The sequence below is a fragment of the Cupressus sempervirens genome, chromosome 4, assembly GCF_028749045.1.
Source record: "Cupressus sempervirens isolate cs-2001-9-10 chromosome 4, ASM2874904v1, whole genome shotgun sequence".
Classification (NCBI taxonomy): Eukaryota; Viridiplantae; Streptophyta; class Pinopsida; order Cupressales; family Cupressaceae; genus Cupressus; species Cupressus sempervirens.
The window spans coordinates 646,286,507-646,313,971 of NC_143121.1; the positions used below are offsets into that span (position 1 = coordinate 646,286,507).

At 34.4% G+C, this 27,465-nt stretch overlaps 1 protein-coding gene across 1 annotated transcript; it reads left to right on the forward strand.

Moving 5' to 3' along the window:
- The first annotated feature begins 3,467 nt into the window (after positions 1–3,467).
- On the forward strand, positions 3,468–7,851 carry LOC149562886 (taxane 9-alpha-hydroxylase 1-like). Its single transcript, XM_089826339.1, has 3 exons — positions 3,468–4,545; positions 5,370–5,545; positions 7,236–7,851. The coding sequence occupies exons 1-3, from the start codon at positions 3,570–3,572 to the stop codon at positions 7,539–7,541; spliced, it is 1,458 nt and encodes a 485-aa protein (XP_089682465.1). The 5' UTR covers positions 3,468–3,569; the 3' UTR covers positions 7,542–7,851.
- Positions 7,852–27,465: the final 19,614 nt, after the last annotated feature.

A 27,465-nucleotide genomic window follows, 5' to 3' on the forward strand; every position in this document is an offset into this window, starting at 1 on the left:
TTATAGATTATAATTTATATGTGATAATAATAATAATATGTATTAATAACATATATATAATATATTACGTTATTATATTTAATAAAAATATAGTAAAAATAATAATAATATATTATAATAATATATATTATATTTATAGATAATAATAATAATAACATAATATATTATTATATATTAATAGATTATATATTATATCTTTACATTATGTTATATATATAAAATATTATATTATATTATTATATAATATATAGATTATATATTATTTTATATATAATAGTTATGTTATTACATTATATATTTATAGATTATATATTATATCTTTACATATTTCATAACTCAAATTAGTTATATCACTTACAAATTTGTTTTTCCCTCTAATTTTTGTGCCTTTCCCTCCAATTTTTATGTCGCCGATATCGGATATCGGATCTCATATCGGATATCTGATATGAGATCTGATATTCGATATGAGATCTGATATCCGATCTCAAATCGGATATCCGATAAGGCTTGGGCCTTACTTTCCAGGTTTGGTACCTAGATAGGTGAAAAATAGTCAGAGCGGATTTTGAAGCACTTTTAGACATGTTCAAACTCTATTTTTTTCACATTGCCACTTTTTGGCACACCAGGATCCTGCACATACCCTATAGTCTGATCCAAAGTTATTAAGATGATTGACAATGGCTTATGTATACCTTCTTTAATGTAAGCGCAGTCTATGTATGAAGTGTTGTATTGTAAATGTTAGCAACTATACTCTCTTCTATTAATATGTACTGAATTTGGGCAAAATATAAGAAGTATGTTATTACTAGCATGTGTTTGTTAACCTTTATCTTGAATGATTTAGGATTCATAGTATTTTGGATTTCTGCTATAATTTTTATATCATCAACGCTTTATTTACTTTACTTCTAAAATGGTTTAGCATTTAAATTCTAGTTTAATTTAGCTATTCATTGTTCTTAGTTAGCACTATGCTTTGCAAGCATTCCTTTGATCGGTATCTTTGATGGTATTAGGATTTTAGAGCTCTTTAGGATGTTGTATCGATTCAATAATGCTTTGTAGTTAGGGTATGTTTTGATAATATTTAAGACCTGATTATAATGTAATCATTCAATTTAGGGGTTTTGTGACCCTGTATCTAACTAAGAGGAGCTGATACAGCTTTAGTTTTCTATCTTAAAAACCCAGATTTATGGCAGATTCAAACATCCTAGTTTATAGTCTTAGATTTGGGTTTGCCTCCACAAAACTAGGGTTAGGGTCATATTATCTTTATAGACCTATGATCAATACAAAATCACTATCAGACTCCTTGGGTATTAAGGTTTGAGAACAAATAAAAGGAGGTTGCTTGGATCATTTGTTTTTGATCCTTATTTAGTTGCCTCGATTAGTAGTATAGCCATGGTTTCTAAGTGGTTTTTGAATTTGAAATTGGTGCTTAAGGTAACTCGAAACCAATTTGAATTTGTTTTGTATTCTTGAGGAGATCTCCACTAGAGGTTAGGGCTAGAGGCACTGATTAGATTAGGTTGGATTGTTTTTCTTGATGAGATCACAAGTACTCTATTAATACATAGGCTCGGAGGAATTCTAAATATTGAGCACTCTTTTTTACTAATCACCATTTTTTGAGTACAGGATTATTCATGTCTTGGATTCACATAGGTGGTTTTTCTAATCATTGTTTATTTACATACTAACTTTGTTGTTCTATCAAGTTTTATGGAAGGAGCGCTACTTTAGCCAAGAGATATATGCACTTAATGGTGGTTATGGACATTAGATTATATGAATTTTGAATTTTCTATTGATAGTTTATATCCATAATAGATACTTTGTTGGCAAGCGTATGCCCCTAGCTATGATGTAATTTGAAACTTTATCTAATAGGTTATGTGCTCACTGGGGTATGCCCCTTTTATGATGTAATTATATAGGACTTAATGTCCTGGGTGAGACTGGAGGTTTTCTTCTTTGTTCTTTCCTACCAGTGCCCGTTTGAATGAAGTCAAGTTGATGTAATATTTTTTTAAGTTAATAAAATCATTCAATGCTTCGGCCATTTACCGATCAAATATATATATATATAACACAAAAAAAGGATAGCATTAAGAAATTAATAGTTATTTCAACACATATTGAAGTGTGCTTTATTTAGATAGGTGTGGTGATGATAGGTTGATTAAAAAGGTAAATAAAATGATTACGTTTGTCTTATGATCTAATCATTTTAACCTTAAAATAAGAAAACGGGATCTATTTGATGAATGTGGATTGCTAAAATTTTAGAATGAGGCATAATCTATTTATTCAAATTTTAAATTTTATTCTAGGAAAGCATTCCTTGTCAACTACTTTTTATGTGACTAAGCTCACACATTGTACATAACAATAGATCATTTATTATTTTTGTAATAATGATGAATTGCTTATTTAAAAAAATTAATGATATTATTATATCATAGTTACTAGTTCATATTTCAACATACAATAACAAATAATTAATTAACTAATATAACTTGTATTTCTAAACATTATACAAAAAATTTAAAGTCAATACTAAGAAATCAATCCTTTTTCTAACATAAATTAGGTTGTGTTCTATTTTGATAGGTTTGATGACGCTGAGTTGATTAAAAAATAATATTATTATTTTGACATTTGTATAGTAATAGTTATTTAGGTTTGTCTGTTTATTCTTACTATTTAATAATGAGTCAAGATCAAGAAAATTTTTTACTACTAAAAATATAAATTGAGGTGTAAATTTGTTATTTGAATTTTGAATCGTTGATTGTTAAAGAATAAAATATTGAATAAAGTATTTCAAATGTTGAAAGAAAATGTTCTACAAGTTGAAAAAAATGTTAAAACATCTTTGTAAACTACTTCTTGTTATCCTATAAACAATCATTTAACCTAGACATCAATTTTTTAAAAATATATAATCTACATACTATTATAATTTATAATCTTTCAAATATTTATAACATATAGAATATTAAAAATTGATGTACTAATATAGCTTTAATATAACATAGACTTTAAAATTATGCATGCACTAGTATAGCATTTATTTTATTCTTTTATGATTAGTTTGTAATCTTATTAGCTGTAAAGATTAAATGCTAGCTAGCATTTAATCTTATTAGTTGTAAAGCTAAATGATTGTCCGCATTTCCATATGGGGTCATTTTTGAAGATACCAAAAAGCATTGGTCAAAAACACCGCAAATTTATTCCTGTTTCGTCTTTATTTCAAGAATCTCTTCAATATGAGTAGTAAACTCTAATATCTTTTATCGGCCTCATACCAAATTCAAACACACGAGGAAAAGAAAATCTAAGACCTATATCTATAGCTCATTTTTATTTTATACTTTTATCCAACCGAAAATAAATTTCTGGCCTTCGCCAGCTATATAAGCGTTTGTCCGTTGGAGCATTTTATTATGTCGACCATATTTCATAAGAGCGAGTCGCCGAAAGTTTTTTCTTTTGGAGGGCTCGTATTTGGAGATCGTTAAATTTTTTTGTTCTGTGATTGTGAAGCGATGGAAGAAATTAAATTTCTTCTTCAGCTAACAACAATGGAAACATTTTGTCTGAGCATAATCGTGTTATTTACAGTAGGCTTTTTGCTGTTGATGAAGAACAAGAGCAAAAATGGCGGTGCCCTTCTGCTGCCCGGAAATCTGGGGCAGCCTTTGCTAGGAGAAACAATTCGGTTTCTTCGCGCTTTCAAGAGCAATAAAATCGACGAGTTTCTCCGAGAAAGGGTGATCGCACACGGACCGGTTTTCAAAACATGTCTGTTCGGGCAGCCCACTGCAGTTATGACCGGTCCTGCAGGTAATCGCTTCTGGTTGGTTAACGACGGGAAACTTTTTCACGGCAACGCCCGCGGCCCTCACAGAGCCATTATTGGCCAGAATTCCTTGCTTGACAAGAACGGAGATGATCACCGGCTCGTCCGCGCGGCTTTGATGACTTTTTTTTCTCCGGATTCGGTCAAGAAACTCGTCGGCAAAATGGATTCTGCTATCCGCCGACACGTTGATGAGTACTGGATCGGAAAGGAGAGGGTTCATGCTGTTCATGTGATGAAATTCATGGCCTTTTCCGTCACCTGTGATGTGCTCTTCAATGTGCAGGATAAATGTCAGGTTGAGGAGCTTTGCGAGCTTTTCAAGGTGGCAACGGATGGAATTTACAGCTTTCCAGTGCGTTTTCCGGGGAGTCGTCTGGATCGCGCGTTGAAAGCGAGGGCTTCTATTGATCGCATTTTGTCTGCAATGATCGCAGAGCGGAGGAAGGATATTGAAGCCGGTGGAGATTCTGCTCGGAAAGATCTGATCTCGACGCTGCTCGGCCTTACTGATAAAGATCAGAAGCCGCTCAGCGATCAAGAATTGAAAGATAATATTGTGCTTCTCGTAATTGCGGGGCACGAGACTACGGCCATGACGCTGGCTCTCATGTGCAAGCTCCTTGCTGCTAATCCTCTCTGCTTCGATCAAATAGCCAAAGGTATAATATTATTGCCTAAATAGGTTGGAATATTTTATTTTTCCTCCCTTCACTGACATCTTTCCATTGATCTGAGACATTGTAATCCATTTATTTAGTTAATCTGAACTTTGATCATGAGAAGAATCTCTCGTAATTGCTTGAATTAATAGAAGATTTGTTTATTTAAGGTAATTCGAACTTTGATCATTTGAAGAATCCCTTGTAGTCATTTGAATCGGTACAGAATTTATCAATTTTGAATAAAAATTAACTTTAGTTTTTTAAAGAAATTTGGACTTTGAACATTCGAAAAATTTCTCGCAATATTCTGGATTGATGGAAGATCTATGTAGATAATTTGAACTTTGATCATTAGAAGAATCTCTGTAATCCTCTGAAACAAAATAGTAGAAGATTTAATTTAATGTTTTCGTTTAGTATTTCTTTCATGCTAGATTTAACTACGAATGTTTTTCACTGTTTCATGCTCCTCCAGAATCTCTCGAATCTTTTGCATCGATAGAAACTTTATCTAATTTAATCGTTTGAACTATCAATTCTAATCACTTAAAGAATTTGAACATTGATCATCTAAAGAAGATCTTTCGAAGAATTTTTGGAAATCTTCGGAATTGACGGAAGATTTACCTATATTAGATGATTTGAACTTCAATCATTTGAGGGATTTTGAACTTTGATTATTGAAAGAATAACAGAACATTTATCTATGCTTTCGTTTTGTAATCTCTTGATTAAGAGAACATTCATCTATGATTTCGTTCTGTATTTCTTTCATGATAGTCTTAACTGTGAATGTTCTCCACTGTTTCATGCTCCTGTAGAAGCTGAAGATATTGGCGTTGGAGAGCAAATTACGTGGGAAGATGTTCAGCGCATGAAGTATCTGTGGAGTGTCGCTCAGGAAACGCTTCGTCTCATTCCTCCAATATCCGGCATATTCAGAAAGGCCACAACAGACATTCAATATGGAAAATACACCATTCCCAAAGGCTGGGCGGTGAGTACTCCTTAAAAGATATCAGATTCCCGGTCCATAATAATTAATGTTAAGTAGCTTTTTGATTGATCTGGTCGTGGATCGTGAAAGCTGATTTGAAATATTGGTATAAAATTAGTTTTATAAAGTTATAAAATTAAATTTTTAAAGTTGAATTTATGCAATAGAAAATAGCTTTTTAAATCGATTGAATCTGATTTTTCGAAGTTCCAAAATGTGGTAAGAATTGGGGAAAAGTAGATGAAAAATAAATCTTACAAAGTTTTTCTTTTTTAATATTTCTAAGTTCTATAATAAGTAGTTATGTGTTGTTCCATAAAAAGAAAATTATTAAAGTTCCTTTTTCTAAAGTCATCATAAACATAAACAGATAATATCTTTCATTAAAACTTTCAAAATAAATATTGATTGTCATTCTAAGAATTTAATAATTCTTTAAATTTAAATTTTAATATGTAATCAATATAAGTATAAATTAGTAATATTTACTAAAAAAAAATCATATCTGAAAATTTAAAAAATTATATGTTTTATAAAATAATATAAAATTCTACACAATATTTATAAATTATAATATAGATCAATCTAAGAAAGTTTCTAAATTTATATTTTGTATTGTTATTGCCTATAATAAATTTGCACTCATATTATCGTTTAAAAAAAAACTAACCTATCAATCAATACAAATTTGCAGTCTGGCTCAAAGGTGGAAAAACTCGAAGTCTCAGATTAATAAAATATATAGAAACTCCAACTTATTAAGTTCCTTCTTGTTCTCTCTGTCCAGTGTTTTTCCTTTTTAACATGAATAATTCTGTGGTGTACTTCTTTCTTAAACAGATCACTGTTTCTAATTTTCAACTTGAATAATTCTGTGTTATTTCTTGTTTCTGTTCTTATTTTTCATATGTTATATTTCTTTCTCACAGATTTCTGTGGTGTTTTTGTTTATATTGTTGTTTTTCATCATATATATTTATTTCTCCAAAACCACTGTTTCTAATTTTTGACAGAATAATCTGTGTTGTTTCTTCTTGTTATCTGATGTTAGCCACTGGCATCGGGAGCGGCGTCTATGCAGCCAACAGAAATTTGGGAATAAATTAATTTTGAAGACTGTAAAATAATTTAACTATAGTTTTTTATTTTTTATTTTAAAAAACAATTATATAAAAAAAGATTTAGTCGCCTAGTTAGCCACTGGCCTCCTTAGTCCGGCCTTGAATCCAGTGTTTCTAATTCTCAACATAAGTAATTCTGTATTCTTTTTTAATATCAGGTGTACTTTCTAAAAGTAATTAAATTTCTACAGTACATAATAATATTTAGTTTTTTCTGATTTTACTTGTGTCAGAATTACCACTATTTTGAATTATACTTTTATAATCTTTTATGATCAACATCTAAAATTACAATTGGTATACTAGAAAATCAGTAGAGAAAACTGTTGACAAATAAATCTAAAAAATTCTCTGTAATTTTGAACATAACTAATCATAATTAAGCACTTCTGTTAATTTTTCATCAACATGCAGATCACTCCTGATAATCTCTCTTGCATTTTATTGATAAAATTAAAGCATAGAATATGATCTAAAACTTTAACAGAAACACACAGTACACAATTTTATCTAAGAGCATTTAAGGATCTTGCAAGTAAATAATTTTCATGTTTCTTCTCTTTGATCAGATGTACTGGTCCAACTACTCAACAGTATACCGTGAGGACTTATTTCGGGAGCCACACAGGTTCGACCCCTCGCGCTTCCAAGCATCGGGCGAAATACCTCCCTACAGCTTCTTGCCCTTTGGAGGAGGGTTGCGAATGTGCCCAGGAAACGAGTATGCGAAAATGGAGATACTGATAACAATGCATCATCTCGTCAAAAGATTCAGATGGTCTGCTCAGATTCCAGATGAGCCCATCGTTCGTAATCCTCTTTGTCTTCCTTCGATGGGACTGCCTCTAAATCTCATTCCCCTCCAAAACAACTGAAGCTTTCCACTAAATTCACATGGGCGGCGAATACTAAAAAACAAAAAAATCGCGTCTCTTTCTCACAGTTGTCCTCTCAATAGATAGTAGATACAGATCCAAGTCCATGCTTTTCCAGCAGTCTTTTCTCAAATCGAGCAAAGAAGTTTTCAATAAATATGGAAGTGAATATACAGTGAAGAGCTGACTCAACAAAAAGGAACTGTTCGCCAAGGCTAACGCTCTTGTGAGTTGAACACGTGACCTCTCTTATTTTGTCCTGAAGCGTACAGGATGCATGAATAGCAGTGTTTTTCATATTTTATTAGTTTGTTGATTTTATCGAATATTATCTTTTTATTCTTTTTTGTTGATTTAAAAGACAGTGGAACTGCACGTTGTTATGACTGCATTAAGGCGTACAGCAATATTATATTTTATCAATTCAATATAAGAAAACGTCAAATATCCCAAGAGATCTGATTTTTTGTTTGACATTTTTTAAAAGGAGAGACTTTTGGATAGACGGGATTGTAAGGTCTTTCAAAAGAGACACGTATTTGTAGCTGTTCAAAGGTCTTAAATACGATATTTTATTAATAAAAAAGTTTTAAATTTACACAGATGTTTGACCGACTCTTTTAGATCATTTATACAAGAGTGCTTTTAATCATTGTCATATCAATTTATATTATATTTCTATGGAAAGTGCAAACTTGTTTGATTTGTTATTTGTGTATATCTCTAATATATATTCTTTCAATTTGTACTAGTCCCAAAATCGACTTAGGTGTCATTTTGTTTTCCAATTGTCTCCGTTCAACTCTAAACTCCGAACTTAACCAACGCACTTTGCTCATGGGTGACTTTTCATCTTCAAAGGATCAGTCTCACCTTAGCTCGCCCCTTCTTAAACCCAACTTGGTAGGAATCGTGTGTGTGTATATGTATGTATGTATATGTATATATGTGTGTATATATGGGTATATATGAGTATATGTGTATATATGTATGTGTATATGTGAAATTAGGGGCCTCTGATCCTCACATACACTTCAACATGGTCATTACCTGTGAGATCATCTCGAAATAAACATTGTATTGTTTATTCGAAAAGTCTAACAGAGCGACCTATTGCCTTTTAACTAGAAGGATTATGCCTTTGCTAAAAAACGAGAAGTGGGCAACTAGACCTCTAGAACGAAAGATTTATGCAACTAAATAAAAGTGCAATTAATCTAGATGAGAGATGCAATTATTAATCTAAGAAATGAAGAAGCATAGTATGCTAAATGCATGCATATTTAAAATCTAAATGATATTATAATGAAAGAAATAAAGCTATGCAAATGTGAGCAAAGTGAGTAAGAATTTTAGCATAAATTCGACGCAAATTCCAAAATTCATCCTCCGTAATGAGGATTGGAGAGCTTCTTTTATAGAATCCAAGAGGTGATCGACGATCAAGATTGAAGAGGAGAGCCAGTCATAAAGGTAACTTCAACCTGAAAAAGGAGTTAACTGGTTGCCTTTGAGTGATAAAAGGAGTTAACTGAGTCCGTTTGAGTGATAAAAGGAGCTAATTGAGTCTTTTTTGAGTGATAAAAGGAGTTAACCGAGTCCTTTTGAGTGATAAAAGGAACTAACTGAGTCCTTTTTTAGTGATAAAAGGAGCTAACTGAGTCCTTTTTTAGTGATAAAAGGAGTTAACTGAGTGCCTATTGAGTGATAAAATGAGCTGACTAGTTCCTTTTTTTGAGTGAGTATCTAATTTAATAAAATAGAATATGACCTCATAAATGGATAACTTTAACTAATTGAATAATTAAATTCAATAATTAAAAAGAGGAGATATCTTATTAAATTGAATGAATTTAATTCCTTTGTATATTAGCTAAAGAGGTAATTTTAATTAAATTAAATTAGAACACTTATAATTAATTTAAATTGATAGGTTTGTGTAGCTAATTTGAGTCAATATTTAGGAATTAAATAAATAATATGATTAATGCAAATTATGGTTTCTTGCATTTGACACCTAGGTCAAGTAGCGATTATTAGAATTAGAATTGCCTAGTAAAATAGGACTTAGGAATAGTTGAATAAACCAAAGTTGGTTAATATGGCAATGTGCCAATTTTGGGGTATTACATTTTGTCCCTCTTTAAATGAATGTGCGAGCAACACATTTAATTCAAAGAAAATAAGAAAGCATGATGTGAAGATCAAGAAATGAGATTGGTTCTGAAATTGATGACACAAAGACCAATTGATAAGCTTTTAAAGATTATCTCCAAAATGGAGCTTAACCTTAAGGAATTGAAGCAAAATACTTAGATACCTGAATTGATAAGCATTTTAAAGGTTTTCTCTAGAACGAAGCTTAACCTTTAGGGATCTAGATAGAACACCTAGATAGTAAGATGAATAAGCTTTTAAAGATTATCTCCAGAATGGAGCTTAACCCTAAGGAATCCAAATAGAACACCTAGATACCTAAATTAACAAGATTTTAAAGATTATCTCTAGAACATAGCTTAATCTTAAGGGATCCAGATAGAACACCTAGATACCTAAGTTGAAAAGATTTTAAAGATTATCTCTAGAACGGAGCTTAATCTTAAGGGATCTAGATAGAACACCTAGATACCTAAATTGACAAGATTTTAAAGATTATCTCCAAAACAGAGCTTAATCTTAAGGGATCCAAATAGAACACCTAGATACTTAAGTTGAAAAGATTTTAAAGATTATCTCCAGAACGGAGCTTAATCTTAAGGGATCCAGATAGAACACCTAGATACCTAAGTTGAATAAGCTTTTAAAGATTATCTCCAGAATGGAGCTTGACCCTAAGGAATCTAGATAGAACACCTAGATACCTAAATTGACAAGATTTTAAAGATTATCTCCAGAATGGAGCTTAATCTTAGGGGATCTAGATAGAACACCTAGATACATAAGTTGAAAAGATTTTAAAGATTATCTCCAAAATGGAGCTTAATCTTAAGGGATCTAGATAGAACACCTAGATACCTAAGTTGAATAAGCATTTTAAAGGTTTCCTCTAGAATGAAGCTTAACCTTTAAGGATCTAGATAGAACACCTAGATACCTAAATGAATAAGCTTTTAAAGATTATCTCCAGAATGGAGCTTAACCCTGAGGAATCCAGAAAGAACACCTAGATACCTAAATTGACAAGATTTTAAAGATTGTCTCCAGATGGAGCTTAATCTTAAGTGATCCAGATAGAACACCTAGATACCTAAGTTGAAAAGATTTTAAAGATTATCTGCACAACAAAGCTTAATCTTAAGGGATCCAGATAAAACACCTAGATACCTAAGTTGAATAAGCATTTTAAAGGTTTCCTTCAAAATGAAGCTTAACCTTTAAGGATCTAGATAGAACACCTAGATACCTAAGCATAAGCGAAAACATGATCCAATCATGAGTCATAGAATCATCCTCAGAACGAGGCTTGATCCTCAAGAGTCAGGGTTTAGACTGTCCTAAAAAATTTAGAAGAGATTAGAATGATTAGAAAAAATTGAAGAGATTAGAATGATTAGAAAAATTTAGAAGAGATTAGTACAATCAGAAGAAATATAGAAGCCAATTTGAAGAAATATTGGAAAGTTTGAAGAAAGTGTAATTTGAAAAGATGTCAAGATTCACAAAGTATTAGGAAAAAAAAGGACTACACAAGCATTCAATCACGCCAATCCCAAAATTTGAAAATGTTATTTTGTGTTGTTTAAGTGTGTTAGATTTTGAATTCGATCCCAAAAATAGATTTAGAGCAATCAAAGTAGCCAAGAGGGTGATGAACCAATCATTTGTGCAGTCATGAAGAAACATGATACTTTGAAAAACCCAACAATTCCTCATCGCAAATGATGTAAGTGGATCTGCAATTGAACCATGTGCTTATGCAATGCAATTTTATGCTAGGTATAATCTTAAATTAGATGCAACCCTAGGTCTGGTTACCAAGCTTCGATAATTATCATCACTGAGTGTATAGTGAATCCCAGATGTCATACAATCCCCACTGACATTGCAATCATAGGAATATGAATAGGACATATGTTCTAGTTTTGTTAGGATTAAATGTAAGCATTCAAGGCACAAGAAGCCAGAATGACCAGAGCATTTGTCCCTTTTAATATAGCAAGTGAACATAAGCATCAAAGCATAAATGCTAGGATGACCAGAATGTTTCTTGCATACAAATGCACCAGACACATGGGAGATCCCTTTTATGCTAAGTAGTCAATATGTATTCTGTCTGCAATGGCAACTTTTGTGGCCCTTGTGTCCGTAACCTGAGACAGAAGTTTCCATATACACTCGCAGTGACCCCTACCTTCACTTAGCAGGACGAGTATCAGTATTTACTGTAGCATAAAGAGTTCACTCCAAAAAACAAGGAGAAGAACCAACCTCATTGATTTATCCATATAGAAGGAGTCGAGGTACACACAGCCATCCAATACAAGATGGAGGCTCTTATAGTGGACACCCCATTTATATGTACGCCTCAAATCATTAGAACTAAACCACAAACAGAAAGCAAAGAAAAGATCATGCCCCCAGTCCTTGCTTCTGTAGTCAAAAATGACATCATCGAGTTGCTCAAGGAGACATGATGAAGCAAAAAAGAAACAAACAAAGAAAATGCTCACTATATCTAAACAAGTATGTCATTTTCAATTCATGTTTTTGGGATTGATGTCAAGTATCAATGTCTAGAACATAGATGAAAGAAATCTCTTCAGTACGGTGACATCAGTAGACAAACACAACCAGAACGACTGGTGTCTGAGGTCAAAGAGGAATCTTCAATGTGAAGAACCTAAAGAGGACCGAGTGATAGTAGACAAACATAGCCAGAATAGCTAGTGACTAATGCAAGAGAGATCTACCATTAAGGAATCTTGAAAAGTGACACAAGCGACAGTAGGCAGACATAGCTGAAACAACTGGTGACTGTTGCGAAAGAGATTCTATGAGGAGAATCTCGACAAAGAGTGACACTAGCAACAGTAGCAAAACATAGCTGAAACAACTGGTGACTACTACAAAAGAGATTCTATGAGGAGAATCTTGACAAAGCATGACACTGACAACAGTAGGCAGACACAAGTGAAACAACTGGTGACTGTCACGAAAGAGATTCTATGAGGAGAATCTTGACAAAGCATGACGTTAGTGATAGTAGGTAGACACAATTGAAACAACTGGTGATTGTCATGAAAGAGATTCTATGAGGATAATCTTGACAAAGCATGACATTGGCGATAGTAGGCAAACACAACTGAAATAACTGGTGATTGTTGCAAAAGAGATTCTATGAGGAGAATCTTGACAAAGTGTGACATTGCCGATAGTAGGCAGACATAGCTGAGACAACTGGTGACTGTCGCAAAAGAAATTCTATGAGGAGAATCTTGATAAAGTGTGACATTGACGACAAGAGGCAGACACAACTGAGACAACTGGTGACTATCACAAAAGAGATTCTATGAGGAGAATCTTGACAAAGCCTGACACTAGCGATAGTAGGCAAACACAGCTGAAACAAATAGTGATTGTCATGAAAGAGATTCTAGGACACTGGAGAGTAGTGCCCCCGAGCTGTGACAAGACTCAATCCATGGGTACATGATCAAAAAGCAGTAAACTAAAGTAGGAAAGCAACTATACAGGGAGCTAGAAGATGCACTGCAAGATGGAGCATTAGGAAGAAGAGGTGTCTGTTTGCCAAGTTTTCACCTTCTTTGCAAGGCTTTCATTTTATTTTTTGGTTACCATGATGCTTGTTTCTAGGTTTTCACCAATGGCACTTTCTTGTTTTTCAATTTCTTTTTTATTTTATTTTATTTTTATTTTTTTCCATTTTTGAAAATTCTCAATTTTATTTGGGTATTACCAAGGTGCCTATTGGGAGGTTTTCACCAAGATAATGATTTTTTTCAGGACTTTTTGCAATTTTTAGATTTGTTTAGGACATTTAGATATGTACAAAGAGCTTCTAAGATCATATCAATTGTAGAACTGCTTCAAGTGGAGAGTGTTGATAGGCTCCTTGAGCACTTCTCCCTCAGCTATTGAAAGCTGGTAAGCACCAGATCCATACACTGTAGTGATTATGTAAGGACCAAGCCAATTTGGTTTGAACTTCCCTTTTTGGACCCATTGTTGTTGATTCCTAGGATTTTCTCTCAGGATGAGATCACCTAGGTGGAAGTCACGTGGCTTAACTTTCTTATTGTAGCTTCTTGACATTCGTTGTTGATAAGCTCGTAGGTGATTGCACGCCACTTGTTGACATTCATCTAGTAAGACTAGCTCTTGAAGTCGAGCTATTCTATAATCTTCATTAGTAATAAGGCCTTTCATAGAGATTCTTAAGGTAGGAATCTTGACCTCTATTGGAAGTACAACATCCACTCCATAAACCAAAGCAAAGGGTGTCATACCCAATTGAGTCCTAATGTTTGTCCTATACGCCCACAAAGCTGGATTAATCTAGAGGTGCCAGTCCCTCCTAGATTTTTTGACTGTGTGATGGAGGATCTTGAGGATCGCCTTGTTGGATGCCTTTGCCTAACCATTACCCTAGGGGTAATAGATACAAGACCAATGTTGTGTGATTTTGAATCTTTTGCATAGTTCCTTGAGGTCTTTGTTTTTGAACAGTCCTCCATTGTCAGTAATGATGGAGGATGGTACACCATACCTACATATGATGTAATTTGTAATAAAAAGAGCTACAATTTTGCCATTTTCTATTGTGAGGGGTACTGCCTATACCCATTTTGTGTAGTCTATAGTTGTAATAATGAACTTATGTCCATTATAAGAAGATGGGTGAATCTAACCCACCAAGTCGAAGGCCCATTGTTGAAATGGCCTCATTGTAGTATATGGAATGAGCTCGTTGGCTGGAGCATGAACTAGATTCCCATGGAGTTGGCACTGCTTGCAGGACTTGGTGTACTTGATTGCCTCTTGCTCCATTTTAAGCCAATAGTAACTAGCTCTAATGAGTTTGCGAGATAGTGTCAAGCCATTTGAGTGGGATCCACAAATACCCTCATGAAGATCAATTAATGTGCATTTGGACTCTTTGAGTTCTAAACTCCTAAGGAGTGTTCTATCAAGACCTCTCCTAAACAAGTTGTCAGCAATAATGACATACCGTGAAGCATTACGAATAAGGTAGCATTTTTCATTCCAGTTTAGATTATCAGGAATGGTTTGGTTATAGAGATAAGGGTAAATGTCATGGTAGCGAGATGAGTCTTGTCCTACAATAGAACAAATCATCCTAGAATTAGGGGTATCATAGGCCAAGTAGTGTAACGCTTCCACCAGGAACTGATGTTGGAGATCATTTTTGGGCATCTATAGCAAGGAGGCCAAAGTAGCCATTGCATCAGCCACTTTGTTATTTGTTCGAGGAATTTTTTGGAAGGTGATGTGCACAAAATATTTCTTTAGGTCATCAACCATGCATTTGGAAGGGATCAATTTCCCATCCTTTGTTTGATACACATCATTAACCTGGTTGATTATGAGCTAGGAGTCCCCGAAGATATCTAACTGATCAAATCTCCATTCAACTGCAATCTTCATGCCATTAATCAAAGCCTCATATTCAACAATGTTATTTGTGCAAGGAAACAAAATCTTGTATGCTTTGGGTAATGAATATCTCTATGGCGTTATGAAGAGTAATCCAGCTCCAGATCCTTGTTGTGTGAAGGACTCATCAAAGAACATCACCCACGTTTGGTGTGTGAGTGTCAGAATTGACTAATTAGGGAAGTCAATGTTCATTACGAGAAGACTCTACATAGGTGCATCTGCTAGTTGATCTACAATTTCTTTTCCCTTGATAGCTTTTCGTTCAACATATTGAATTTCAAACTCACTGAGCCAATTGTCCTGTGAGAGCCACCTTACTAAGCAAGTACTTTAGTGGATCTATTTTAGCCACCATTTGTGTAGTGTGGGAAAGCATGTAGTGTCTCAACTTTTGGGAAGCAAAGACAACTTCCAAGAAAGCTTTCTCAATGATGTTGTAGTTCTTCTCATAAGAGATTAGCGTGTGACTCAAATAATAAATAGCTCTCTCCTTGTTATCATTGTCCTCTTGAGCTAATAAGATTCCCAAAGACGTTTCAATTGCTGAAATGTACAAAATCAAAGGCTTCCTATAGATAGGAGGCATCAAGATTGGTGGATTAGCAAGATATTGTCTTATTTGTGTTAAGCTTTGCTCACAATCCTAACTCCAGCTGTATTTGACACCCTTGTGTAAAGTCTTTGTAAAAGGTTTTGATCTATCTACCAACTATGAGATGAACCTACGAATAGATTGGAGTCTTCCTTGTAGATCTCTCATCTGGCTAATGTTACAAGGTGGAGGCATATCCATAATTTCTTGAACCTTCTTTGAATCCTCCTCGATTCCTTTTGTAGACACAATGTATCCTAGTAGTTTCCCTAATGTGATGTCGAATGCACATTTCCTAGGATTGAGCCTGAGACTAAACTTTTCCATGAGATCTAGGATGGGTCCCAAATCTTGTAGATGAGTATTGTGTCTAGCACTTTTGACCAAGGTATCATCCATGTAGTCCTCCATGGTCTTATGCATCATGTCATGGAAAATTGTGGTTATTGCTCTTTGTTAAGTTGCACCAACATTTTTCAAACCAAATGGCATTACGTTTCAGCAAAAGGTTCCCCATGCACATGTGAAAGTAGTTTTCTTCTGATCTTCTAGTCCAATTTTGATCTAATTATAGCTAGAAAACTCATCCATGAGTGAGTACATCTCATATCCTGCTATCATGTCCACTATCATATCAATGTTGGGAAGTGGAAAATCGTCCTTAGGACATGCTAAGTTGACATCGCAAAAGTCAATACAAACTCTGATAGATTTATCATGCTTGGAAACTAGAACAATATTACATATCCATTCAGCATAATCAATTGCACAGATGAAACTGGCTTTCAAAAGCTTCTCCAATTCAGCTTTGATGAGTAATGCAACATGAGGATGCATTTTTTGAAGTTTTTGTTTAACTAGTTTGATGCCTAGTGCAATGGACAGATGATGCATAATGAGATCAGGATCCGGTCCTAGCATATCAAAATATGTCCAAGCAAAATTTATCTTCTTCTCTCAGAAAAAGGCAATGAACTCTTCCTTTTCTTCAAGTGACAATGATTGTGCCAAATGTATCATATGAGGATGTTCTTCTGTACCCAGGTTAATTGGTTGTGTTGGCTCTATCAACACTAATGATCTCTCTTGAAAGTGACTTGGAAGTGCATCAAATATCTCATCCACAGGTGCCTCAGAGAAGTTTTCACCTTTGGATTTATCTTTTGTTTTTACTTTTTTGGGTTCTGACATTGCCACAATGTGGCTTTCACCATTGAACCTTTTGCATTTTTTCTTTTTTATTGTATGATTGAGATATTTGATGTCAGCTTCAGTCATGTTGATGCTCTGTTCATTGGTGGAGTATGTTACAAGTTCGACAACGTTTAGGTAGCAGGCAAGAGCATCGTCACTCTGGAACATGGGGATTTCGCTAGATGCATTAGGGTTCTAGTTTATAAGCTTAGGATGTGTGAGTGAAAGAGTAGTGATGGGTTCGATTGCATTCACGGTATAGTCATTAAATGCTTGGACTAGCAATTTGAGACCTATGGCGACTTCGTCCACAGGTGTGTTTGAATGCCTCTAAGTACTAACGTAAGCAATTAATGAATCTAGGACACTAGTTGGATCAGACCCATCTAACCTAACCCTAGACATTTCACCCACTTCGATTTGGTTTTCATAGACATGAACTTGGTCAATGTCTTTATCAGTAGTTGCTTCTAAAAGAGAGTCAAACTCATATTCCTTAGAATCAGTGCTACATGGCAAGAGACTATAGAACTCCCCAATAGTGACAGGGACATACTTGCCTTCATCACTTGGGTTCTTACATAGGTACTCAATACACAATGACTGACTAGACTCTTTGTTTTCTAAATGATCTTTGGGTTTCTCAGCATTATCCTCAAAAGAATCACTAGTATCATCCACAGTGTTGACATGTGGCACAAAGTCATCTAGCTCAGCAATAAAATTAGTAAGACCATGAGAAATAGGATAAGGATAGGTATCCTCATTGTCAGATTGTTCCTCTTGAGTATTGGACTTGGCTTGTGACTCATTTCTAGATGAACTCTCAGGTTCTGGTATGAATTTATTAAAGGAACCTTCTTAAATCCTAGACCAGTTGTATCGTTGTTGCTTCAAGCTATTGCTTTGAGAGGATCAACTAGACAATTGTTATTGCACCCAATAGGACCAGTTCCTTTATAGCCAAAGCATTTCATGAGTCTAAGACCAGGACCATACTTCTTAGGAGTGATCTCACGAGCTTGTTCTATTAAGTCTACTGGAGTCTCTTCTTTGTAAAGCCATGCATCAATGTCTCTATTTTCACTTTCATCTTCTAAGGGAACTGTAACCTTGAAAAAAGTACCATTATACTTGGTTTGAGGTGTTAACACAAACAACTTCTTTGCTTCTCAAGGTCTCCCATAATGACGAGGATACTTTAGAAGAGATGTTAATAACAACACCAGTTCAATATGATACTCTCCCATGCCAATTTCTTTCATTTTAAATGACTGCTCAATTTGTTTCAGCTTATTGTCATGATAATCAATAGATTCTTGGTTAGCAAGGATGAAAGTTTCACTAGCTTTGAGCATATTGCAGGTATAGCTAGTAGCTGTAGGAATAGTAACTTTAGAGCCATGAAATGGGAATTTGATGCATTGGTGAAATGTGGATGGCATAACACACATCTCATGTATCCATGGCCATCCTAATAGAATGTTATAAGCCAAGGGAATGTTGAGCACCTAACAAGTGACATCCCTTTCTACAGGACTGATGCAAATGGGTAAGACCACAAGACCTAGAGACTTTTGTTCAACTTCATCATATGCTTTGATGGTGATCTTGCATCAAGGATCAATAGAGTCCTCAAAATAATTCAATTGTCTAAGAAAAGTAGCAGAGACAATATTTAAGCCAGTTCCATTATCGATAAGTACCCAATTAACACGTGTCTAATTTATCATAACCTCAATGTGTAGTGGTTGATTGTGCTGGTGACTCAGTGAGTTATCATCCTCCTCAGAGAAAGTCATAAGATAAGGTGAGGTCAAGTGACTACCATGGATTGAAATTGCTTAAGATCAAGATCTTGAGGAACATTTTCCTCAATGAGGGATTTGTCCAGAATCTGCCTATGAGCAGGTGAGATTTTAAGCAACTCAAAGATAGAGATTTGAGCATTAGTTCATTTCAGTTGATTGAGAACACTATAGCTAGTTACTGTTGAATTCATTGTGAGTTTTGCACCTTTGCCAGATGGACTAGCAAGGGATTTGTCTTTATGTTATTCAGGATCAGGAGTAAAAGGCGCAAGGCCTTTGAGCACCAACTTGGCACGAGAGCAGGTAACAACATTAGCATAGTGTTACAAAGGTGTGTTATCCATTATGTTGGAAGTAGGGCCCCTCAAGACAAATGGTGTCTTGGGTTTATTGTTATCTTGTTTGCCCTTAATGGTAATGACATTACAGTATTTAGAATCCATAGGTTCAACCATGTTGATCACATTATCATCATTGGAGTATGTATAGTTGACATTGTTATTGATTTTTGGTTTTGAAGTCTCTCCTTTTTCATAGGCTAGGAAAGGCTCTTTGAGTGCCTTGTGATTCGAGTTCTTGTTATGTCCATCTACCACAAGTTCAGCAACATCAATCATGTCCTGAACTTTATGGTGCAAGTTTATGCAGTTGCTAGTTTTATGACCCTTATTTTTGTGATACTCATAGAATGAGGTCTCATTCCACCATGGTGGGTGTGGTTGCATATCATAGCGACGAGGGTTGTCCAGTTGTGAAATAAGCTTGTATTGGAGCAATGTTTTGTAAATTGCATCCAAAGGTTCACCCAAGAGTGTATACTCTCATTTATGGTGTGTAGCCCATGAGTTTCTCAGTCTGTTCCTAGATGTATTTTTGTCAAGAGGAGGCTTCTCGGTATTCTTGGCCACATTGAGACTATCCATGAGATTAAAGGTTGCCTTAGAAAGCTTAGGAGTGACATTATCAACAACCCCATCATGTACAATTTCTCAGTTCTTGTTGATGTACTTGGGTTTGTCCTTATTAGAGGTGGAGCCTTATTTTGTGTCTTTTTGAAAAGTAAGTTCACCCTTCTTGACCATGAATTCCTCTACGTGGATAGCCTATGTGACCATGTCCTCAAAGATGTGTGGACCTTGAAGTTGGACTCTATACCCAAAATCAGGTAGGAGGTTATCTATAAAGATGTCAAGTTTTTCTATTTCTAGGATTTTGCATGAGTATTTAGTATATATTTATCTCCACCTCTGAAGGAATGTGAGGAAAGGTTCCCCAATCTTCTGCTTAAGATTACATAAATCTCGGATGTTAACAGGGTGTTGAATGTTATGAGAATATTGCTGCACAAACAAGTTGGCAATTTCATCAAATGTTTTGATACCAGGAGGCAAGTGTGAAAACTACTCCATGGCCTGACCACCTAGACTTCTTGGGAATAAATGCATGAGATACATTTGATTATGCATAAATTCCATAGACAAGGTACTGAATTCCCAAAAATGATCTTGGGGATTAGTAGTTCCAAAGTATTTATCATACTTAGGTAACTCTACTTCTCTTGGAAAGGAGGCATGTCTATGCTCTTGTCAAATGGAAATGGACAAAGAGCATCTAAGGTGTATGTTGTCATGGGTTTGTCTTTTTCATGCATCATCTAAACCAGTTGGTCTTGCATAATTTTTAGTTGGTTTTGGAGTTTGGAAGTCTCAGTTTCCTCTATAGGCGTGATGATATTTTACACATTGAAATGATGGGGTAGCTTAGCTCCCTCTTGTGCAAGTTTGAGAAAGTATTTTTCTTTCTCTTCATTCAGTAGAATTTCCATGACCTTTTGAAAGTTTTTGTCTTTACGACACTTTGCTATGTGTTCAGGAAGTATTTCCACATCTTCTTGCTCCCTATCAATGTCATGGTCTTTTTCTTTGTCATTCCTAGTTTGGTCTTGGTTTCTGCTATGTTCACTATGTTCAGGTTCATAATCAACCATTGTTGGAACGTGTTCAATTTTAGCATGTTGTGATTGGAAAGGTCCTTTGAAAAATAATTCAGGTATGGTGTTTGGAGATGTGGGATCTTTGTTAGTTTCAGGATCCTCTTGATACAAGGGATTCTTGGTTTGTTGGAATTTTATAGAGAACATTCTATGGACCCAAGATGATCTGACAGGGAGGGGGATCATGAAGATTCCTCACTAGATGAACTAGAGATAGACCATGTATGGACCAAAGAGTGACCTCTGCCACAATTAGTACCCCTAGCTCTACCTCGTCTAGGTCGTTGGGGATAAAACACTTTGCCACTTCTTGTTGCCATAGTCATAGACAAGGACAAAAAGCTAAAGCTTAAACAAGGACCACACTAGAACATAGTCTCAAAAACAAAGCAAGATAAGGGTACTGTATACTAAGGTACAAGTCATCTGAGTAATGGCTAGAATAGCCAAAGATGATGACTATCATGACACAGAGTATGACAAGCACCAAAGACCAAAGACAAAGTGAACAAGAGACAAGACTAGTTTATGTGTAGGTCACAAGTCATTAGCTAAGCAAGAAGCCACTATTTGACATTATTTGCAGATAGAAAAGAGGTAAAATGTTGTAAATAATAGACCAAATTCAGAGCACAAGTAGATACTAAATTTTGAAACGATTGTTCTAGAAAAATTGTTCATTGTTTTGACAGATTTAGGATAGGTAGTAAGACTATTCTCAAGTTCTGGATAGCATTTTGGTTGTTTTGAAAAAGACAATTGGTTTTTAGATAAACATGGGAAGCAAGCAGTCATCTCAAACAAACCAACCAAGGACAAAGAAACTCAGAGAGGTGGGAGATCTTGACATTTAGTTTGTTTGAAAAGTTTGGACAATGTTTAAAGACTCAATAACAAACACTCTTTTATCCCTAAAATAGAAAATTGGTAGAGAAGGAAAAACTTTTGTCCCACAACTTATGTGCATGCGCGTACCTCACACAGCTGTGTCACCCCCTTGAGGGCACGTATGTTTTTGGTGTATTCAAAGGGTTCAATAACATATATGTTGAATGAGCACCCTTGTGGCAAGGGTCAAGCACATATACCACCTTCAAACACCCATTTTCATGCCTATGGTGAGTTCTAAAGGAGAGATTCTTCCCCCTCCTTGCACAAAGATTATGCCTCCTTTTGGAGGTGAACCAGGTAGCAATTAACTAAGAGGTTTTTACTTGGATTTCATTCATACTAATCCCTGGTGACTTCACAAGTGAAGTTGAGGCTAGCAACCCACACCAACATTTGTAAGTGCACACTCTTAACTAGCAAGACTAGGGCTGATGCTGACCAATGCAGTTTACAATCTTCTTGATATGTGATATCAAAATGAAGAAGAGGAAATTAATAGAGCTTTGGATTCTTTTTATCAACAAAGCTCCTTTATTATAGTGAGGTGGAATCTCTGGCGAAAGGAGTGTGCTCATTTGGGTCATTGCCAGAGGTTGGATCACTCCGATAGGCCCTCTAAAGGATTGACTTGGACTAGTGGTTTGGATCTAAGGGTCAAAGTTTCTAATTTTCCTCAAGGGGAAAGAGCATACTCCTCTACCTCATTTCCTCACCCAAACACACAAGATGTGTTAATCACTGAGTTAGCTTAATTGATCCCACCTTGTCCTATTCCAAGACTTTGATCCCCTAAAAGGAAATCATCATCTCTTCATTAAAGGCTTCGTTTGGGAAAACCACTAACTTGCTTGCCTGCCTCGGATGCCATCTTTCAGAGGCTTCTAGGTTTCTGATTTACCTTTGGTCATGACCTCCAAGTGGTAAAGAGCATACTCCCCTATTCCCCTATCTTGCACCCTACAAAGTTCATAAGCATTATTTATACTATGTGTGAAAAGCAATAAAAGAAGACACAACATTTATGTGGGTTTGAAACAAATCTTTGTCATGCATATCTTTGACAAGCATCCTGCATTCACATAGTTAGTATATGTTCCAAGTATTTGGATAAAGGTATCTTTTTCAAGCGTCCAGCAAACCATTGTTAAGCTATTGAAAACTAGAAATTAGAAATAAAATGCCTTAGAAAACACCATTAGTCAAATGGAAGCTTAACTATGGAAAAATAAAATTTAACTTTTTTTGTTCTTTTTGATACCCATAAAATAGCTTTAAAAAAGCCAAAACCTATGAAAAAGTCAAAAGTCAAAATTCAAAATTTTAAATTATAGATATTTCAAAACATCCTGCAAATGAAAAAAAAATAGAAATTAGAAATAAAAATGCTTCAGAAAACATCTTGATAAACTAGAATTTGAAAAACTATATTTCACATTACTGTTGCAAAATTCCATGCAAAATCATGCACAGACCCACGCAAAAAAAAAAAGATTTGCACCATATGAGAATTTGCTCAATTATGCACTTTTTCCCTCAAGAAAGTGTAGAGGAAGACGTGAAATCTTCTGGTCTTCATGCAAAAAAAGAATTAGATTTCTCACGCGAAAATTTGGAAACCTATACGGATAGAACAATAAAAATGCAAAAAATATAGAAAATGAGGCTAGAAAAATTGATTTTTTGAGCCCCACGGTGGGCACCAGAAATGTATATGTGCAATTGGGGGCCTTTGATTCTCACATACACTTCAACATAGTTATTTCCTATGAGATCATCCCAAAAGAAACATTGTATTGTTTATTTTAAAAGTCTAATAGAGCGACCTATTGCCTTCTAACTAGAAGGATTATGCCTTTTCTCTCAGAACAAGAAGAAGGCAACCAGACCTCTAGAATGAAGGATTTATGCAGCTAAATGAAATTGCAATTAATCTAGATAAGAGATGCAATTATTAATCTAAGAGATGAAGAAGCATAGTATGCTAAATGGATGCATATTTAAAATCTAAATGATATTATAATGAAAGAAATAAAGCTATTCAAATGTGAGCAAAGTGAGTAAGAATTTCAGCATATATTCAATGCAAATTCCAAAATTCATCCTCCATAATGAGGAATGGAGAGCTTCTTTTATAGAATCCAAGAGGTGATCGACAATCAAGATTAATCGAAATGGACGGTCAAGATTGAAGAGGAGAGCCAGTCATAAAGGTAACTTCCTCCTGAAAAGGGAGTTAATTGGTTGCCTTTGAGTGATAAAAGGAGTTAACTGAGTCCTTTTGAGTGATAAAAGGAGCTAACTGAGTCCTTTTTGAGTGATAAAAGGAGTTAACTGAGTCCTTTTTGAGTGATAAAAGGAGTTAACTAAGTGCCTATCGAGTGATAAAAGGAGATGACTAATTGCCTTTTGAGTGATAAAAGGAGCTGACTGGTTCCTTTTTTTGAGTGAATATCTAATTTAATAAAATAGAATATGACCTCATAAATGGATAACTTTAACTAATTGAATAATTAAATTCAATAATTAAAAAGAGGAGATATCTTGTTAAATTGAATGTATTTAATTCGTTTGTATATTAGCTAAAGAGGTAATTTTAATTTAATTAAAGTAGAACACTTATAATAAAATTAAATTAAATTGATAGGTTTGTGTAGCTAGTTTGAGTCGATATTTAGGAATTAAATAAATAATATGATTAATGCAAATTATGGTTTTCTACATTTGACACCTAGGTCAAGTAGCAATTATTAGAATTAGAATTTCCTAGTAAAATAGGACTTAGGAATAGTTGAATAAACCAAAGTTGGTTAATATGGAAATGTGCCAATTTTGGGGTGTTATAGTATGTCTATATATTGATATAAATGTATATGTACACACACATATGTATATGTGTATATATGTAAATACATACATATGTATGTTTGTGTGTATATGTATGTATGTATGTATGTATATATTTATCTATCTATGTATGTATGTACATATATATGTGTGTATGTACATGTAACATTATATATGTGTATGTGTGTGTATTTATATGTATATACATACATATATACATAGGTATGTATATATGTATATATGTATACATACATACATAAATATGTATATATGTATCTATGTATATAAATTTGTGTCTGTATATGTGTGTGTGTGTGTGTGTGTGTGTGTGTGTGTGTGTGTGTGTGTGTGTGTGTGTGTGTAGGCTCACACCCAAAAAAAGGAAGAGAAGAATATCTGTGAAAAAGAACAACATGCTTGAATGACTTCAAAAGATATGGAAAAGATATTGTAATGATATTCCACACCATGCACAATACAAGGCATCAACACCATCACTTAAGAAATGGTATCTAGAAGTGAAAGCAATAAATTGTAGGAGAAAGGCACCATGATGATCATAAGAGAGAGTGGAGCTTCAATATGTTGATAGTTGGTTCATAGCTATAGTTGCATTCTCTTACAAATATAAAACAAGGATATGATCCCGAGATAATATTCCTTAGATCTAAACCCTAATAGATTTAAAGACACTAACCACAACTGAATATTTTTAATTAATTGATACCTTTCATATGAAAGTAAACCAACAATGTCAAACAATAAATACAACCAAGAACATAGAGAACTCATAACACCATTATTTGTTAACTAGGGAAACCCTGGCCAAGGGAAAAGCCCAATAGGGATGATACCCACTAGATGATTCACTAAACAATAGGATCCGATTAAAGATATTGACCCTTTTAGGAATCTATGAAGTATATATAGTGTCTTGAGTCCTTGTTAGAGGACTAGGCCTTATTAGAAGCATCAACCCTATTAGTAGTTGGTGGATCAAATACAATGTATGCAAGAAGACCCCACTACCCTAACTTGCAATTATACAATTCGGTTCTTCAAAAGAATAGATATACATACAATACTTTTTGTCTATTGGGTATGTGTAGGATCATAGTGTGCCAAAAAGTGGCGATGTGAAAAAGATGTAGTTTTGAAATGTCTAAAATCATTTCAAAATGTAATTTGACTTTTTTACCACCCATCCTGGTACCAAACCAAAAATGTAGTTCTCATATCATCACATCGACTTCACATCAATCACAAATATCACATATGCCACATAGTTCATCATATACCGCCTACTTATCTTCACAAGATAAGATCTTTACTTATACCTTTCATATTCATAATGCATTTCTTAGTCGGCCTTTATGCTTTCACACGCTTGGCATAATATGAAATAAGTTATGGAATAATATCCACATAGTCAGCTCATCATGACTTAGTAATTATTTTGCTACCAAAATAAGTCCTCAAGTCATACAATCCATTCTATTCTACTCTATCAAATACTTGTACTGGTATTTCAATCATATCTTGTGTCATACTCTCTATACACATGTGCACACGAGTATACATCATCATGGAAATGTCATAAAACTTTCCTCAACTACACATGAGCTAACTCTCAATGAGTCACCCATACACATCACATCTATTTTTCTGTTGCTGCAAGTTGTCTAACACTTAGACAATTTTCTATGTCTAAATGCATCAATAAAATGTTGAATACATGTTACCATAAATGAAAACAATAAAAACATCTATCTAACCATATTTCCAATAATCTCCACCTTTGGAATTGATGGCAACATTTGGAAAAATTTACTAAGTCCCAAAATGGTATCATACATAATAAAAAACAAATAAAAGTAACCATACAAAATTGCCTTCAAAACATAACAATTTATTCATGTTTTGATGGATCATTACATTGCTTATATCTCCTTTACATTGATATGTAAGTACATAAGTGTACTCCCCCTTACATATACAATACATACAATTTTCTTTCTACATGTTACTCCCCCTTTGACATCAATGGCAAAGGTGTCAAAAATTGTATCCAAAACTAGGTGACCTACTGCTAATCATCTTATCAATCTAGAAAACAATTTGCATAAATTTTTTTTTAGCATGTCTGCTTCCTTCTTCTAGTTTTCCTTTACTAAATAAAAAATATTGATAAGAGTGCATAGTGCATAGGATGCCACTTCAATTGCACTCAAGTCAGTATATGCAAAATTGTCATAGGAAGTATTTGTTGCAAGACATTCCTCCAGCTACCTCTACAAAGTACTCAACTTAGTTGACAAAATTTCTCTAAGACTAGAGAATCTCTTTGTTGCCTTACCCTTATTAGATTCCAAGCCTTTGATCACATTGTGGATCTTTTCCACTTCTATTCTACATTCTTCAATGCCAATCTCTAGGAGTAGTAACATCGCAAGGAGTGATTCAAGTTCACTGATCTTACCCTTAATGTGACTCTCAAAGTTAGTTAGGTATGTGTATGATAGTGTGCATTGTCCATACAATCTCTTCCCTTCATCAATGTTTTTTTTGAGTTCCTTGATGCTTCCAAAAAGTTATTTCAAGTCATTTCTCACATTGGTGCATATTGTATCAAACAATGATGCATTATGCTTCACCTATGCTTGCACTAAAGCTACTTCTGCTAGAGTTGTGAAATCTTCATTAAATATTTTCACCAACTCCTTGGCCTTTACCTGCAAGTCTAGACTAGCTATAATTGTAGCAAGTGTATTCTATATTCTATCTAAGACTTTAGTCAATGTCTTCTCCAAAGACTTTACATATTTGTTCTTTTCAAACAACTTTCTCAGTGAGCTCATTAAACCTTTTTGATCGTCATCATCTGATGGCACTGATATTACTATTTCTACTACTACTATGATTGGAGTTATTGTAGGAATAGTTGTAACTACTTTTAATTCT